The sequence below is a fragment of the Rhipicephalus microplus genome, unplaced genomic scaffold, assembly GCF_043290135.1.
Source record: "Rhipicephalus microplus isolate Deutch F79 unplaced genomic scaffold, USDA_Rmic scaffold_184, whole genome shotgun sequence".
Lineage (NCBI taxonomy): Eukaryota > Metazoa > Arthropoda > Arachnida > Ixodida > Ixodidae > Rhipicephalus > Rhipicephalus microplus.
The window spans coordinates 13,999-32,038 of NW_027464755.1; the positions used below are offsets into that span (position 1 = coordinate 13,999).

Consider the following 18,040-nt stretch of genomic DNA (forward strand, 5'->3'; position numbering starts at 1 on the left):
AAGTTACAGTATAACCTCGTTACAACAGACCTTCATAGCGAAGAGGATTTGGTCTGTTGGAAAAGGAGTCTGTACAATCCATGTACTGTTACAACAGACATTTACGTAAACACGTAATGAGTCTGTTATAACAGGAGAGAATTGAAAGTCACAAACATAGTCAAATAATGGATTTATCAAATGTTTTGAAAGAAGCTGGTCAGCTTTGCCTGTACTGTGTGGCGGACAGCTTTAGACACTATACGTGTCTCCATCATGACAAGTGTGTTCATTTCTTCTGAAGTCGTGGCCTGTTGTTCAAAATTAGTTTTTGAGCCCTTGAATGTAGTCCAATGCCTGAGAAGTTGTGACCTCCTCTGTGACAATCCCTGAGTTGCCTTCTTCATTTTGTTCTTCTTCTTGCTCAGCATTAGGCACTTGGCGAATTTGGGCTACAATCTCTTCATCTATCAGCTGCTCTGAGCTGACCAGGTCATCATCTGCAGTGACGTAATCCGAAAACTGCTGGCTCCCAAAGGCCTCCTCCACAGCTGACCACACACCAGGATCTGGTTGGTCTTCCTGTGGCAAGCAGTCTGTGCAGTCGCTGTCAACTCGGAAACCTGCTTTCCTAAAGCAATTCTTTACGATTCCTGGCTGAATCTGCGCCCATACAGTTGACAGCACCTGCACGGCAAATTTCAGGTCGATCACTGAGTCCTGCTTCTGCTGCATGTCAAAAAGCAAACGCTCAGCAAGGCGCAAGCGGTACCGTGACTTCACTGAGTGCACAATACCTTGGTCAATCGGCTGAGCTTTTGACAATGTGTTCGGTGGAAAGTACGCCACCTTCGTTGCATGAAGCCCGGGAAGCTGCATATGGCTTGAGCAATTGTCCAGGAATAGTATCACATTCCTTTTCTGCTTCACCGTCTTGCTGTCAAAATCGAGTAGCCATTTGTTAAAAATATCTTTTGTCATCCAAGCACTTTTGTTGGAGTGCCAGTCCACGGGAACGTGCATATTGCGCATGCACCGTGGTCTTCTCGACTTCCCTATCACCAGGAGTTTTTCTTTCTCGCTCCCGTCCATATTGCAGCAAAAAAGAACGCTAATGCGCTCCTTAGATTTCTTGCCGCGGTGGCATGTGTCATCGCCAAAACAAAAAGTCTTGCCTGGTTTTAACTTATAGAAAATGCCGCTTTCATCGGCATGGAATACATCCCGCGGTGCGTAGCCTTCAAGGTGTGCAGGTAGAACATCTGCTATCCAGTCGGCTACAACAGTGTCGTCGACGCTGGCAGACTCTCCAGAAAGGCACTTAAACGCGATGGCATGCCTAGATTTAAATCTGCTCAGCCAGCCTTCGCTGCACTGGAACTGTTCTTGGTTAAGAACAACGGCAAGTTGCTCCGCGCGTTTTCATAGCAGCAGTCTGTTAATGGGTATATTTCGCGAACGGGCGTCACGAAGCCACATCAGCAGGGCCTCTTCAACGTTAGGGTATGAAGCTTTGCGGAGCCGGAACCTCTTGGGTTGCAAGTCACCTGAGACTTTCTTCGCCAAGACTGCCTCTTTGGCGTTGATGATAGTGCTAACCGTCTGCTTCAACAAGCCGTAGGCCACGGCGACGTCCACCTGCTCTTCTTTCCCTTCTCAACTTGCTCGATGATATCAAGCTTGTCTTTAAGGGAAATCTGCTTGCGCTTCGTCGCTTTGTGACGCACGGCGTTGACTGATGCGTTCGGCTCCATCGGTTCCATCACACCACGATCACGTCCGCAATGCACAGAGGCCAACAGGATACACAATGACAAACCATGAGGCCAAACAGCCCCAACTGTCCCAATTGAACAAAGCGAAGTACATGGCGCCAGGGCGCCAGCAGCGCCTGCACCGGGCCGAGCATAAGCGCCACTAAACCTTTTATACCGAGAGGGGCCGCTGCCAAGCGCATGCTTTCTATTTATTTTTCACTTTGACCACAGTTTTATGCAAGTGGTCACTATTGTCCGTTACGAGTCTAACTAAGATTTTTTTATCTTTTATCTTTATGTTATTTTGACATTGCAATCATTGCAAATTATGGCTCGCTAAATGTAACAGAAGTCGAAGTCAGCCCCGGCAGCCAGATCAATCCAAGCCAAGTGCGGCCTCCCTGAAATGGCCGCCGCTTGTGTTGACACCGCCGGCGTGATTTTCCCGTGCCGCAACTATGCCTAGCGATGCCTGAAATCGGAAACAATTGAATCTCGGATGTCCGTGATAGAAAAGTCCGCTGTAATGAAGGCCTGACCACCTTGCTGGCGTCACAATTTAGTCAAATATATCCTAATGTCCGTTGTACCCGAGCTCAATCAATGGAAAAAATAGGGAGATCAGCACAACGCCGCGAATTGGTACGTAGTATCCGAATGTTCGTTGTACCCGAGTCCGTTGTAACGAGGTTCTACTGTATTGCACAATTCACCTTAGTGTTAAAAAAAAAAATGAAGCATTCGACAAATGTTGCTTATTATGTGCTGTGAAATGGGGCGACATATGCTCTGAATGTTCTCTCTGACTGCTCAAAAAGGCCATTGTGGCTCCTCAAAGCTTGCTACAAAAGGCACATTTGCCTGCTCCTAGGACTACTCCCAAACCTATGTACACTGTTCTACCCTTGAGAGGGACAAAGAAGCCTTTTCTATTTACAATAAGTTTTGTTTAAGAACTAAACACTTCATATGCATCGATAGTCATATAACACACTGTTTAATGAACCGTGATGAGGTTTCACTGTTTATTATTTTTTTTTTTTGGTAAAGCCATCTCGGTGACACCCACTCTACATTTTTTCTAAGCCTCCTTTCTGTAGTCGATTTACTTTTGCTTGCTCTGCTCAGGGTTCGCACAGCCCCTTGAAATTCTTCAATATCATTGATATTGACAATATTAGTTCCAGGGCCCTTGAAACTTGTTGAATGCCCTGAACTCCTTGTAATCCTTGGAAATGCTGTGTAACAATCTCTAGCTCATTTCAAGCGCCCCTTTCGCTCAAGAATGACAATGAAAACAAGCTGTGTTGACAAAACGGTGTTCATGAAATATCACAGCCGTGACAGTCTATCTATCGGAAATTAAATATAATCCAAGTCATATCGCTTGGTCGCGCCATGGTTTCTAAATTGGCTATAGTCTGCCATCTTTGTGCACTCTCGAGCTAGGCCATGTCCACAGCTATAAAGGTAGTGCTGCCATCCATTGTAGCGAGTGCCGTAGAAGTTGTGCACGCGGAATCAGTGGCGCATCATGTCTAAATTTTTTAATATTGTGCTCCTACATGGAAGACTCATTTCTGCTCTGTTTTTTTTTGGGGGGGGGGGGGAATCTCATTCATAATCAGGGGGAAAAGAGGAGACTCGTTGAAGATTGTCCATTGACTGGCATGGCCTCATAGCACAGCGCTTGACGATGGCAGGCATCGCTCCCTGTGCCATCACGACTCCTGCACTGGGCACACTAGGGAGTGGTATTTTGTCTGTCAGGCTTGTGTGTGCAATTTCACCCAGTACACGGTATATTTTCTTTAAAAAAAATTTCAGGTGGAAAGTTCTGGTTCCAGCTTGCGTGGCTTCATCGTACGGTATATCGCAACTTAGTGCGATCGGAATCAAGTGATCCTTATCCAACCAAGATCACAATACAGTCGAATGTCGATTATACGTCCCCCGGTCTGGCGACGACCGGCACTTTACGACGAATCGGTGTAGTCCCGACAATATCCCCCATAGAAATAAAGTATTCAAAAGCCGAGTTTCATGGGAACTTCAAATCTTACAACCCTCAGATTTCATCCGAAAGGAAAAAAAAAAAAACACCTTCAATTGAATCAAACATTGACTCTGATATTCACGAGTGCAAAATATGAACTTGTATTCCCCTAGGTTCATGATTGGAAAAGTAGCGAGTGAGACAGGATGTCTTCTTAGGGTGGAAAATTTATTCTTCTGGAAGTTCATGCTACATGAGCCCTGATCACATGCGTACGTATCTGGGGTCGTTACCTGGTTGAGGTCCAGCGACTCAGAGTAGCTTCAGCCAGCCAAAAAGCTGATATTTTCACGTTTTGGGTTCGTAGGAACTTTGCCTACTCAACATACAACTGATATGTTGTCTTTTTCACACTCACAGTCTCAGGCTTGTACACGCATAAGAGTGTGACATAGCTGTCTTCATGATGCAAAATTAGTTTCGCTCGACGTCAACGTTCATAAAAGGGGGAAACCGCTAGTAGTACCTCACAGGGCAACAAATTACAACGCACACAGCTCAAGTTGCGCACGAAAGCATTCTAGACAAGCTTGTAGTCTGTCACCATTGTGTGATAGTGATGACATTGTGTCTCACTCTTCTGATGGGCAGGCGATTTGCGCAGGCGATTTTCGACTGTTTATCATATAAATATACGCGTCAGAGTCTATTTTTTTGTAAGGTTGAGAATAAGGACTTCCTTTTACCTCTTCGAACTAAGCAATGCTGCCATTAGCTGCCACCTGGCAAGAATGACTTAATATACCTTCCTTGCATCGGCACATGATCATGCCGTGGGCCTGTTCAGGCAGTCTGCACCAGTTTTTTGGGCAAGGCTGAGTGTCGCTGCCTATAAGCTTAGTTTTAAATGCGGATGATTTCTTAATTGCACAATGTCGCGCTTTGGCAACTGCGCCGTCCACACCCCCAGTGCGCGTGCTCGCGTGTCGTGCCGCATGCACACATTTTGTGCCGGCCTAGGAAGACACCCGCAAAACTGTCGCTTCCCTCCCCCTCTCTCCTCTCACAAGGCCAATGCAGGCAGTGTCTGCTAGTAAAAAATCAACCGCTTGCCCTGCAAAACCGTTCGCTGGCCACCCTGTATGTCTAGGCACTGGATCGTGCATTTGGAATTCACTCAAGCAAGGGAGTCTTTACTTGGCTTTCGCTTGACTTGATGCTTTTCTTGACTCGAGTAGATGTGATGGAAGCAACATTACCTTCACTCAGTAGTGGGGCAAACCCAACATTAGCGTCATACCACTCTCCTTCATTCAATGAATAAGAACAATAAAGGTGTAATAACGGTTAAACATTCACAAACTATACCCAATTGCGCAATGTTCACGCGATACCCCCTCCACTTTGTAACGCATTTACTGGAGTTCCCCCCGTAGGAAAATGCGGGCGGGTTTCTTTTTCGATTACATGACGCCTGGGTTATATGACTGTTTTACTTGGTCCCCTGAAAGTTGTATAATCATGGTTCCACTGTATTGTAGAAGATGTTTGGCATCGCAACAACAGGGTAATTTGCCTTGAAGAGCCATCAGAAAGGCACAAAGCTCCAATACAAAACCTTAGCAGGTGAGGTCATCTCATCTGTCGAAAGTTTTATGCAAGTGGCAAACCTGACCTTCGAGGTGACTTGTCATCATGAAATCACAGCAACTTCCTCTCGAACTGCGACACTTGATGGAGACTACAGGAAGAATGACTCCGGGGTCGAAGCAGAAAAATAGTGGATGATGAAAATTACATGGTCACATCTGTTGCTCTAGTGCATTCATTTTGAGTTTATTTAAAATGATGTTTTCAGATAGTGAAATTTTGCGGAGTTTCACTTGTTCTGAGAATAAATGCTTTTTTATCGTGTGCAATGGTCTGGTTCATTTTTAAGGGGGGACCAAGGTTCTTAGGGCTCTCTTTTATTTTTGAACCAAGTGTGACAGAAGTTGGCATGCCTACTTAGCTTGTTCTCCGGATTTAAAAAATGTAGTTATTTTTTCTGTAGCTTTATTAGTTGAATAAATAATCAAGATAACAATTTATATTCTTACCAGAATAGAAAAATAACCACCTGTCAAAAATTTATAAATAACATAGGGATTGACAGTAGAAAGCATAAGACATGCAACATAAGAAGCACTTTTTTGAATGGGTCATAATTTCTTACTTTACAGTACACTAAACTTCACAGCCCTGAAGGTGGCCATTGCGTGGGCATACAAAAGACTAGTTTGAAAAATTTGCATCGAGAGGAATCAAAATCTGCTTCCTATGTTGTGTGCTCCAAACATATAGCTTCATGCTGCAAAATAAAATATTCTGCTATCTGTAATATTTTCGGATATATTGCAGTAATTTTTATGCGGTGTGTACAAAATTGCCATTTTGAGAAAATGAAGAAAACAAACAATTGTAACATTTTAACTGTAAAAATGTATGCGCTTATAATTACACAGCCATTGACATATAAATGAATGCTAGAAAGCCTAAGGAGTGCAATGCTGCAAGCTGATCGAAAATTGAACAAGTACTTCTCGAATTACAGCACAGTAAAGTTCATTGCATGTAACCAAATACAGAAACTTTTTTATAATAAAATAAAAAACGTAGCTGCCCATTAAATATAGGCTCCCAGCAATGTTTTTTTTTTTTTGTGCACATTTAGCTACATTGTGCAAAAACAATTACAGCTCTAGCTGTCCTAGGTCCACTTTTACCGAACAAGCAAAAGAAAGTGGTCAAAATCGGTGCTTCGAGAATAATGCTGTTAAATCTTAATTTCGCCGTTTTGAAGAAAAAAAAATCATGGCACACATACCTTTAGTCAGTTAATATGCACCGCGGGAATGTAATAGGACTGGTTGTTTGTACGAGCGTGTCGTTTCTTCTAGTCCTGTAGCAAGTTGTGGCCGTGTGCTTGTCTGCCGCGAGGCCGCTTATCAGTTCGGTGACTGTACTGACCGCGATGTCCGACAAATGTGCGTGCGTCACCCACAATCTGTCGAATAATGCAACGATGTTTTCCGGCTTGTCCAGAATAAGTTACCCGTAAGTGTCGCGAACCAAAGTTGCTCCTTCGCTCATCGATTTTGAGGCTACACAAGTGCCGAGGTGTTAGTTTCCTTTTCACGTAAGACTGCTGCATTTTCGAGCGGAGATTGCGACAACGTTGCGAACACGTTGTTAAAAGCATTCTACCTGTGGACCGCGAGCATGTTCACTTCGAACGTATTGACTTTCTGTTGTTGGTCAACGCGCGGCGTACTCCACTCTGATGACCCGTCGCGCAGTTCAAGGTCCTTTCGTCAAGCGGGGGGAACCACAACATCGGCGGGTTTAGCGATAAGACTGCACTTTCGTTCTGTCACTACGAAGACTGATATCTCTGGTAGCTTCACTTCTGCTTTTTTACTTGCCGTTCTCTAGCTGATGAGGCTGCAAAACACAGCTGTTCTCAGTAACGTTGTCGGCAACCAATGGGCGCATATGTGAGTTAGGCCTACACCGGTGACTGGGCGACCGTCGTTGACCGCGTCGAGTTCGTTATCCTCGTTGACCTGAGCCATAGCGGGGATCTTTCAGAAGTTCACAGCGAACGAACCACCGCCAAACCCGCTTCACCAATTACTGTAGCACGGAACTTCTTTACTTCCGCAAGCAGTCAGTAGCACCATGACAAAATGGCGCATGTCTGTGCGTGTCACGATGGTGAAGCAGACGCCGAAAGCGCTCCTTGGCCAATCGGATGCCTCACGTGCCCCAAGCAGCCAATTGAATCATGCGCTAGTGCTTCTCGATGACACGTTTTCGCTAAAAAACTAATGAGCAAGGTGAGCCAGCGGTGGCGGGAAATTGAAGATGAAAAGCGACCCTTCCAAACGAGACCAAGATGAACACGATAGCTCGTGCGTAACGGCAACAGTTTGGCACGGAAAAAGCGTGATTTTAGCGTCAATTTGCGCTCACATTCATCTCACAGGGATGTTATGAATTGAGCGCCAGAAATATTGATGTGAGAAGCTAGAAACTTCTCAGATAAGTGCGAAAATAGGTGCATATTTTGAAAATGTTAGCTTCAAAAAGTGGACTTTTTGCGATTTTTGGCCTTCTAAGACCCGTTTCGCTCTTTAACTTCACAAGTACGACAAATAAGGCAAATGTTTGAGCATAGTGTAGTACTTTTTGTTGGAACCTTGAACGAATACCTGCAAAGGAAGCAACTTGATGTTTCACGTCAGATCGTGGAACAACTGTGAGGTAACAACCAGATATCTGACTTCGACATTCTGCGGTCACAGCACAATAGATGACCTCTTGCAGAAGTTCACAAAAGCACTTGCGTCTTTTTCTCTGAGCAAAATTGTGCAGCTCATGATGGATGGCCTGAATGTCGGCTGGAGGTGAAAGTTGTTCTTAACAGTTTCGTTGACAACAAGCTTCTTTCTGAGCACAGAAGAGATGTTCACTTCTACCAAGAAAAACTGCATAAACTAAAGAACTTGGAAAGAGACCATGAATGCCTAAATGCTACTTTTGTGCGCTAAGGAAGCATGCATGATCTGTTCTCAATCTTATGGGAAATGCTGAAGGTCCTTCTCTTGCCTAGTTATGAACAGCCTTTAGTAGAACGAGGTTTCAGTGTGAACAAGCTGATTATAGCAGAAATTATGGCAGAACTCTTGTATATCTCTCAGGTAGTTATCTATGAGGCTGTGACAAACCCACAGTAGGCTGCTTACCGTTCCTCTGTTGAAAGAAGTGAAGTCATCAGTGCTCCAAGATATGCCTAGATGTGCGTTGCACACAGGAGAACAGAAGCATATTGTAGCACAGCGGATAGCTTTCAGAAGGAAAGAGCTCGAGGTACAGAGCACGCAACTTGAGATGGCAGGGCTCCAAAAAACTCTGAAGTGCTTGCTGGAGGTAGTAGATCGGGCTTTGAAAGACTCCAATGCAAAAAACGACATGGCATGTCTTTTGTCAAGGTGAACAGGTTTCGCATAACATCTAAATAAAAAGAGGCGGAGATAGCTGTTCTTGAAAAAGATGTCAGTGTAAAAGCAGAGCTGATTTCATAAGTTATGCGCAAAAGTAACATTAAGTTTACACTGCTTGAATTCTTTATTTCAGCATCCTTGAAATCCTTGAAGATTCTGTAAATTTACAGCGAAATATTGTGTGCGAACCTCATGTGTTGATTGTCGCAATAAACACACAGGAAACGGCGTTTTCTTTTTGTTGAAAGGTCACCAGTGGTCTCTTGCAAAATCTAAGACCTTGAACAAAAAGTCAGCTTATTGGCTAAGTAGGGCCTCTAGTTTCGTGCTGGCTCTGTTGAACATCATAGGTTGCACACTTGCGACGACGTTAGTGAGCGTGGGAACTCTGATTTTGTTGAAAGTTTTTATCGTGTCTCGGCCACATAACGATGTTTTCGGACTGTTGACCACTGTGACCGTGCCTTGCATATTCTTCCCATCGCATCTGGCCATCATGCTTAGTTGTCCCAGCAGGGGAAGTTCACCCAAGAGGCAGGACAGTTTTAGCTGTGTTTTTCGCAACTGCCTCCACTTCATTTCATACTTCAGAAACATAGCTGCTGAAATGATGCTTACAGGTGGCCCGGTGTCCACTAGCATTGTTAGAGGAACGTTGTCCCTGCTGATGACTCCATAAATAGGTTTAATCTTTCAGATACTTGATTCTTCGAGAAGGACGACCCCTATGGCATACAAGGCCTCGGTATCGACCGAGGACATGCAGTCTTCAGCTGTCGTTGCGTACAGCCCTTTCCAATGTGCATTCGCATGTGGCCTCTGCTGTCGGTGATTAGATGTTGCTGAATGACACATTCGACTCAGGGGGCCTCGTTTGGTACACCTGTGGCACACCGCATGCAGATGTTTGCATTCATCGTCGACATAATTTTTGCTGCCACACCGTCCACATCGGCAACGCGTATCCGGCTTTGGCCGAAATCAACCAGTCCAGTTCCGTTGGTGTGCAAAATTTACCGCACCTTGCTCCGTAAAATGCATCAGTCGAGCATCCTCAGCAGTTTCCTGTACCGAAATGGCAAAGCATTCTGCCTGTTCTAGCTTGAGCTTTCATTGCATCAAATAAGTGTCACCTAACATCTTCATCGTGCACGCCACACAAAATTCAGTCTCTCAGCATTCGCTCCAACCATGCCCGGAAATCGCACTTCTCCGCCAGCCGTCTAATTTCAGCAATGAAATGCTGAATAGTCTCACCGGCTTTTTGTGCTTGCATGAGGAATGCATAGCTTGCAGTAGTCTCGTTGACTGGAAGGGTGTAATGTTCTCCAAAATGTCCGACGACTTCATTGTAGCTGAGCTCGTTGACTTTTTTCAGGTGACAACAGCCCTGCACCACTCTCACTATGCTGTCTGTGAGTGATGATATTAGGAGTGCCCATTTCTATGTTATATAGTCGAGCCGGCTTATAACGAACCTGAGCGTGACGCGGCATCGGTTCGCTGTATCCCGAAGTTCGTAGTAAATGAAACACGGCTTTTAAAAAAGTTGCGAGTGAAAAACAAACTTTTTTTGCCCCAAAAAGTCCATGATGCACGTGTTTCGAAGAGCAGAAATGACAAGGGCGGTCTCGAGTTCATTTAAAACGGCAGGCTGCTCGTTCGCCGAGGCCCGTGGCATAAGCTGCATGAGGCACTGGCTCCAAAGCTTCGTCGTTCTCGCAATCCGATTCCTCCAAATCGCTCTCGCCACGTACTTCATTCACAATGCCCCAATTCGAGCACGGTTCCGCAGTGTCAGCATCATCATCGGCCGTAATCAAATAATTGTAACACATGTCCCATCAGCTCTCCCAGGTCGGAGTCGACGACGCGCTGCCACAAATCGCCGCTGTAGTGCTCCTGTTCGGAAGCTTCAGGCTTGGCATCGGGCCTGACAATCGACGAAGTCGGCTTCGCGAAAATAGTTACGCGCACATGTAGTCGCACTAAATATTCACCATCTCCACAGCTGAATACCGGGACGCCTGAAGCGGCAAGTTGGCTGCCAGGTGGTCAACAGCTATGAGCAAGCGCTTCGCAACGCGGCACCTAACACGCAGATTACGCTCTAGCTTAGCGGTCATACTTTGGACGTTTTGTTGAGCAGCACGAAAAAGTGTGCTAGTCCTCCCGCCGGCCATCATGACCACACGCGTAGAACAGCTCTGGGCGCGTTTCCATTTGGAAAACGAAACTAATTCGAGCCAGCGTGGCGGGCGTCGCAGAGCAGTGGAGACAGGTGAAGGGGTTGTGATCAAGAGAGGAGAGCAGACTTGCGAGAGAAGGGCAAGGAGTTGCGATTAAGCACGGGGGAATGAAAATTCCTTCCTCCGTGCGATAAAGAGAGAGGAGGATGCGGTGGGCGGGCGACCTTGAAAACCAAGACACGGGAAGGAGGCAGGTTGGGTAGTTCGCTTGAAAGGTCCGCGAAACTCGCCTGTAGAGAAACTTTAAAAGAGTGCCAGTGTGCGCAGCCATCAAAGCATGGCCGGCACATTCGGTGCGCACGGTGGCGTTCGAAGAATCGGCGGCTGTGATAAAAAAAATCGTCTTGTTGCGCCGGCGGGTTTGCGTAGCCTCACGATCTTCGATATTTTTCGATTCATTTCGCACAAATGGACAGCCATTTTTGCGCTTCCGCTCGCGTGCGAAGGGAATGCTGAGTCGAGTGTGAAGGGAGCGAGGACAAATCCTAAACACGGAACGGATAGCAAATTGTCAGAATCTGTGGGGTAGCGTACGCACGTGCACTAGACGCAGACTATCGGATACAGTCAGTAGCCGACAATTTCGGCAAATGGTCTGGTCACTCCAGGCCGGCAATGTCAACGACAGTACCAGCCATCAAAAATGGGGTACGTGGCGGACTGGTCTTCCCAAGATTGGTGGCAGTGTGAAAACACAGGCCTCGTCCGGCGATGCAGGGTGCTCAAAGTAGTGGGGGGACAAAGGACGGAGGGGTGCGTAACAAAACGCGGTTGGGGAGAGCAGCAACTAGAGGGGCGCGGAGGCAGAATCGGCGTTTCACAATAAGAATGTATGGGCACGTCGCCGATGCCTGATCGTTGGTCGAAATTGCTTTCTTGGGAAGTCGGCACACCGCTGACTCCGTTCGCTGCAACCGATCAGTGGCGCTGGGAGACGTTCGTTGTAAGTGCGATTTTGTGCCATTGAACCAATGTATATTTTTATGGTCACGCGGATATTGTTTGTTTTAAGCAAAAGTTTGTTTTAAGTGGGGCCGTTATATGTGGGCTCGACAGTATCTGTGATGTTATGCCTTTCAAAGTAAACCTCCAGGCGAACACGATACGTTGGCCAGATACCATCCGCACCTCCTAATTTGGGTGGCTGCCCAGCACTCATGTTTGCGTGGTTCACTGGTCGCCACCGTTATGTCAATATCGAGATACAACACGAAAACCACACAACACTACAAAAGGGCAACTTATTGAGCAGCTTGTTTTTATACTTCATGTATGTAAAATTGCAGTGGCCGCATTGATAAGACTGCATACATCAAACGCTTCATTCCACCCTTTGCATGCAGACACCAACGGTTTCTTAGGTCCCTCACTGTCAACCACTGGTGGCAGTTCCCCCAGCTGCAGCCTGGGCTACGAAGGTGCACCCGTGCCGCAGGGTTACCTCGGCCGCAGGCCAAGCCACATAGGCGACCAGGCGGGACCTTCAGGGTGCTCGAGGTTCCTCCGTAGGACACCTCCCCATCAAGCCGTTTCTGAGCTGGACGAGGCCAGTCGTGCAACCCTGCAAGAGGAGCTCTCTCCCACGCTATCTTGCAGGGAACTTGCTGCAACGGACACCAGAGGTGTGCATTTTTTTTTCACAAGTCGTGCTCTTTCAAAACCAAGTTGGTCTAGCTAGTTCGGGTGCTATTTTGTGTGTGTTGTGTGACAGAACAGAAAGGAACATCACAAGAAAATAAAGAGGGAGCAAACAGCCAATGGGTGAGCTGAGAGATGAAAAATGTTTTCTACGCATGGAGATATACAGTAGACTCTCATTAAATGAAATTCTTCAAATTGTAATACTGCTGAAATAGAACAACTGCCTCTAATAATATTGGTTTTGTACTGGGAATCGTGTTTCACTGCTTATCTCTTGGTAAGCAAAGCTCCTACTTGACAGAACACATTTTAACGTGACAGCGTTAAAGAGCTTGTTTTGCAGAAATTCTGGCATATGTGTCGGCGTCATTGGTTGTGAGCGAAAAATCTTATGCCTGACCGAAAAATCCACAACAATGCAAATAAAAAAATGAAGATAAAAAGTTTTGGAGCAGAGTGGAGACCGAACCAGGGTTGTTTGGGCTAAACTGGGGATTGAACCCGAGTCGTTTGCGTGGCAAGCGGATGTTCTGCCACACGGCTATACCTTAGCTTGTTAAAACATTGAAAAGAACTTCCTCTGCTTGGAAATGCAGTGAAAGTAGCTTTTGTACTTCAGAAACACACGCATCCTGTATACATGCTTCACAATGCAACATGAAATATTGCAGTAATAATGCATCATACAAGCGTCCATTGCCAATGGGCGTCAGAATATGTGAATATCGTAACGGCTCCGTGGTTGAAAGCCGGTTCATCGGTACAAAAGGCACACACACTACTGCACCTGTTCCCTTAAGGCCACGTTGTGGGTGCATAGAAAATTCGATAAGGTTTCATCCACAAAGTGTTTGAAGTACCACTAGGAACAAGATCAGTGGCGCTGATCGGTTACAGCGAATTTGCAATTCGTTTCGTGTTCAGGACTTGTTCTCCCTCACTTCGCACTCGACTCACCATGCCTTCCGTTCGCGTGTGGAAGCGCGAAAACTGCTGTTAATTTGTGCGGAGCAAATCGCGAAATATTGAAGTTCTTGAGGCCACGCACGACCGCCGATTCTTCGAACACTGCTGAGCACCACAATCCAGGCGGCCATGCTTTATTTTAACTTCTGCACGCGCAGGCACTTTTTCCAAGTTTTTCTACGTGCGAGTTTCGTGGACCTTTCAAGCAAGCTACCCAACCTGCCTCCTTCTCGTGTGTTTTGATTTTCAAGGTCACCCTCCCGCCGCATCCTCCTCTCTCTTTATCGCAACTTCTTGCCCTTCTCTCACAAGTCTGCTCTCCTCTTTTCTCTTGAACACAACCCCTTTGCCCGTCTCCACCCGCGATTTGTGGCGATTTGTGGCAGTGCGTCGTCGACTCCGACCTGGGAGAGCGGGTTGGACATCTGTTGCGATTGTTTAATTACGGCCGATGATGATGCCGACACTGCGGAACCGTGCATGGATTGGGGCATCGTGAATGAAGTACGTGGAGAGAGGGATTTGGAGGAATCGGATTGTGAGAACACGCAACTTTGGAGCCAGGGCCTCGTGCAGCTTATGGCACGGACCTCAGTGAACGAGCACACTGCCATTGTGAATGAATTCGAGACCGTCCTTATCACTTCTGCTCTTCGAAACACGTGCATCACGAACTTTTTCAGCCAAAAAACGTTTGTGTTTTCACTCGCAACGTTTTTTAAAAGCTGTGTTTCATTTACTACAAACTTAGGGATACAACAAACGGATGCCGCGTCATGCTTAGTTTCGTTATAAGCGGGCTCAACTATAATACTTCAATGATCAGCCAGGAAACAATGTCGCCCCTTGTGACTCTGACTTCGGACAACGCTGTTGCTGCGGAAGACCTCGCAGCCGCAGAAAGCGTGACGGCGATTGCAACCGCTGCCTCCCTTACTGCAGGTATGCGTGATCGAGCGGACCGTGTAAGGATAGATGCTATATTTTATTACCACAGCTGACTGAATATCGTTGCCCGCGGGGGCGCCTGCGCAAGTAAGTGTTTGGTGTGTAGTGACACCATGGACCCGAGCTAACGGGGGGGGGGGGGGGGGGGGGGTTCGGCTCCCTCCCACGCCTAGCCGTGCGTGGCTTTGCCGTGTCCGGGGAAAAGGGGATCCTGGGGGTTGAGCCGACGCTGGGTGATTGGACCTTTAAGGCCCCCCGGCAGAGGCAACACACCCCTTTGGCCCCGGCTTCACGTAGACGGCACCCCTGGGCTGACCCATCCAGGGGAAATCGGCAGTCGCCTTTTCCTGTCTCTCTCCTCGTACATCTTTGTCTTTTTCTCGCACTTTTATCTTTCCTGTCCTCTCCTCACTTCTGTTGACTTCCGATATTCATGGCGGCAAGGCTTAACCTTGTGTAGGTACCCAGGTGGTCTAAATTTCCGGAGCCCTCCATTACGGCGTCTCTCATAATCATATAGTTGTTTTGGTACGTTAAACCCCACATATCAATCAAACCTTGTGTAGGTATCCCACCTTGGATAATTACATTGGGTTATAGTGACAGCGTACGGCTGGCGTCGGGAGGGCTTGTTTCAACAAGTCCTACCGCGTCCCCTTGTTGGGCTCCGTGGTGGGTGGTCGCCGCTGTTACCGAACACATTCATACTTGTATGGCTTTACAAGCATCCGCCGACCTTGATCGGTCTCGTAAGAGAGGCCGCACCGAAGCAAGTTATCACGTCTCGACAGAAACTAAAGTTACTTTCGCGAAGTACCACATTATCCACAGTGACAGCACACCTCTAAGAAAATTATCCCTATTTTTGGTGGCCAAGTGCCTAAAAGAAAAAATAGGACCCACATACAAAGCATCCAAAATGTCAAGCGGTGACCTCGTTTTGCAGCTAACCGAAAATGACCAAGTGCCTAAGCTATCCCAACTAACCAGCATTGGAGAAACAGCTGTCACCGTTTTGGTCCATCGCTCTCTAAACACCAGCAGGGGAGTAATCTCTGAGGAAGACTTCTTAGGCCTTAGTGACGAAGAGCTCCTCAAAGGTTTCCAAGACCAAAACGTCATCAATGTCCAAAGAATTGTAATCCGTCGCAATAATCAGGAAGTGCCCACCAAACATGTTATACTAACCTTTGGAACAAGTGAAATGCCCACCTCTCTTAAGGCTGGGTACTTAAAAATAAACGTGAGACCCTACATTCCCAACCCCAGACGCTGTTTCAAATGTCAAAGATTCGGACACGCCTCGCACTCTTTCAGAGGCAAAGAAACATGCGCAAAATGCAGCGCAAACGACCACAAATCAGAAAACTGCTCATCCTCACCCCACTGTGTTAACTGTGACTGGGAACACCCAGCGTATTCCCGGTCATGCCCATGTTGGAAAAAAGAAAAAGAAGTGATCGCTCTGACCGTCAAAGAAAAAATATCATTCAGCGAAGCGCGAACACTGCTATCACACCTTTTCCACAGAAGTTACGCCGATGTGACTCAGTCGGGGGCAGCATCACAAAGGCCTCGGGAGTCGACCGCTACCACACCCAGTGGTCCTGTGGTGACTCAAACCGCCCCCGTAAAAGAAGCAGCGCCAGCTGCTCCATGCACATCAAAGGGCCCGCAGACTCCGGTCTCCCTGGGCCCTAAACTCAATAGAGTGCCAAGGCCTGAGATCAGTTTCTCAGCGCCTCACTCTCGGTCTGCCAGCGCCTCAGACAAGGCAATGGAGATCGACCACAAAACTCCGGTGTCATCGACACCGAAAGACAAGCGCTCTCTCGGGCGTACCAAACAGGACAAGGACAAAGTCCCAGTAACCACAATAAGTGAGCCTACCAAACAGGACAAGGACAAAGTCCCAGTAACCACAATAAGTAAGCGATAACCGTAATTGTTATCGTATTTCTCTCTATTTCTATTTCTTAGCATTGTCACCTATCATCTTTTCTACCGATCAATCCCCAGAAGTATATTTACTTACCTTTATTTCGCCATGGCTTTTATCGTACATTGGAACTGTAGAGGCTTAATTCATAACTTAGGTGGCATAAAGGACATCGTTAAGAAATTCTCACCAGTAGCCTTTTGCCTCCAAGAGACAAATCTTGGTGCAAAACACGGCCATTTCCTAAAAGGCTTCAAAGTTGCCCGAAAGAACCGCGAACATTGCAACCGTCTTTCAGGAGGAGTAGCCATAGTCGTGCAGGGCAGCACTCCTACGCGAGATGTCCAAATAAACACATCTTTCGAGGCCGTAGCCGTCACCATCCTATCATACAAAACCATCAACATCTGCTCACTGTATATACCACCTCACACCCTTTTCACCATCAAAAACCTAGAAAATCTAGTGGAACAGTTGCCAAAACCATTTATCTTGGTTGGGGATTTCAGTGCTCATTCAACCCTTTGGGGTAGCGACAAAACTTACGCAAGAGGGCAAGCCGTGGAAGATTTCATTTTATCAAATGACATCTGCCTTCTGAATTCCTGGGCTTTTACCTACTTTACACCAACCTCACGCACTTTTAGTTGCCTAGATCTCGCCATGTGTTCATCGTGTATTTTTAATGATTTTAAATGGGACGTGGTCAACACGTCTTATGGTAGTGATCATCAACTCGGCATCATAAAACTCATACTATCCTACCCAACTTTAACAAGCAGGCCACGCCGGTGGAAATTACAGCTCGCGAACTGGCCAGTTTTCACAGAAAACGCGAAGCTCGATGAAGTTTTCTCATCGGAGCTTTCTGTTGCGGAACTAAACGAAGAGTTCGTCAAAGTTTTAATCTTAGCAGAAGAAAAAGCAATACCGCAATCATCTCATTTCATTTCATTTTATTTCCTTAAGGACCCCTTGCGGGGCATTACTTAAGGGGTGGGTACATAAAAATTGAGCAGAAAACAATCGTTTGTCGTAAAGTGAAAGATGATTATTGATACTGGTTGTGAAGGTAGAAGTACAAGTAATGGCAGGAATGTCGCCTGAAAGGCCATTCCAGGCAACTGCTGTGCGAGGAAAAAATGATGTTGAAAAAGTAACGGTGCGTGCACGTGGGCGTGGGACTTGAAGAGGATGATTAGTTCGTTGAGAGATCCGGCATGGTACGCAAGAAACTCAACCCTTGGTGGACAAACGAGTGTACTGATGCCAAAAAACAACAAAATAAGGCCTGGGGAATTCTACGAAGATACCCCACCTACACCAACCTCATCAACTTCAAACATGCAAAAGCCAGAGCCCAATTTATTCGAAGACAGGCAGAAAAGGATTCATGGCAAAAATACATATCATCAATTAACAGTTCAGTCACTTCTAAACACATCTGGGACTAGGTGAGGAAGTTCAAAGGAGAGTACTCCTCCTACACAATACCACTGCTCACAAGTCCAGACCCACAA

General features: G+C 46.5%; 1 protein-coding gene across 1 annotated transcript in view; it reads left to right on the forward strand.

Annotated features, from left to right (window-relative positions):
* Positions 1–10,110: 10,110 nt before the first annotated feature.
* LOC119163001 (uncharacterized) overlaps positions 10,111–18,040 on the forward strand; it is a 55,216-nt gene continuing 47,286 nt past the window's right edge. The window contains exons 1-2 of the mRNA XM_075885540.1: positions 10,111–10,192; positions 12,370–12,648. Coding sequence (XP_075741655.1) covers positions 10,111–10,192; positions 12,370–12,648 — 361 coding nt within the window. The remainder of the gene's footprint in view (positions 10,193–12,369; positions 12,649–18,040) is intronic.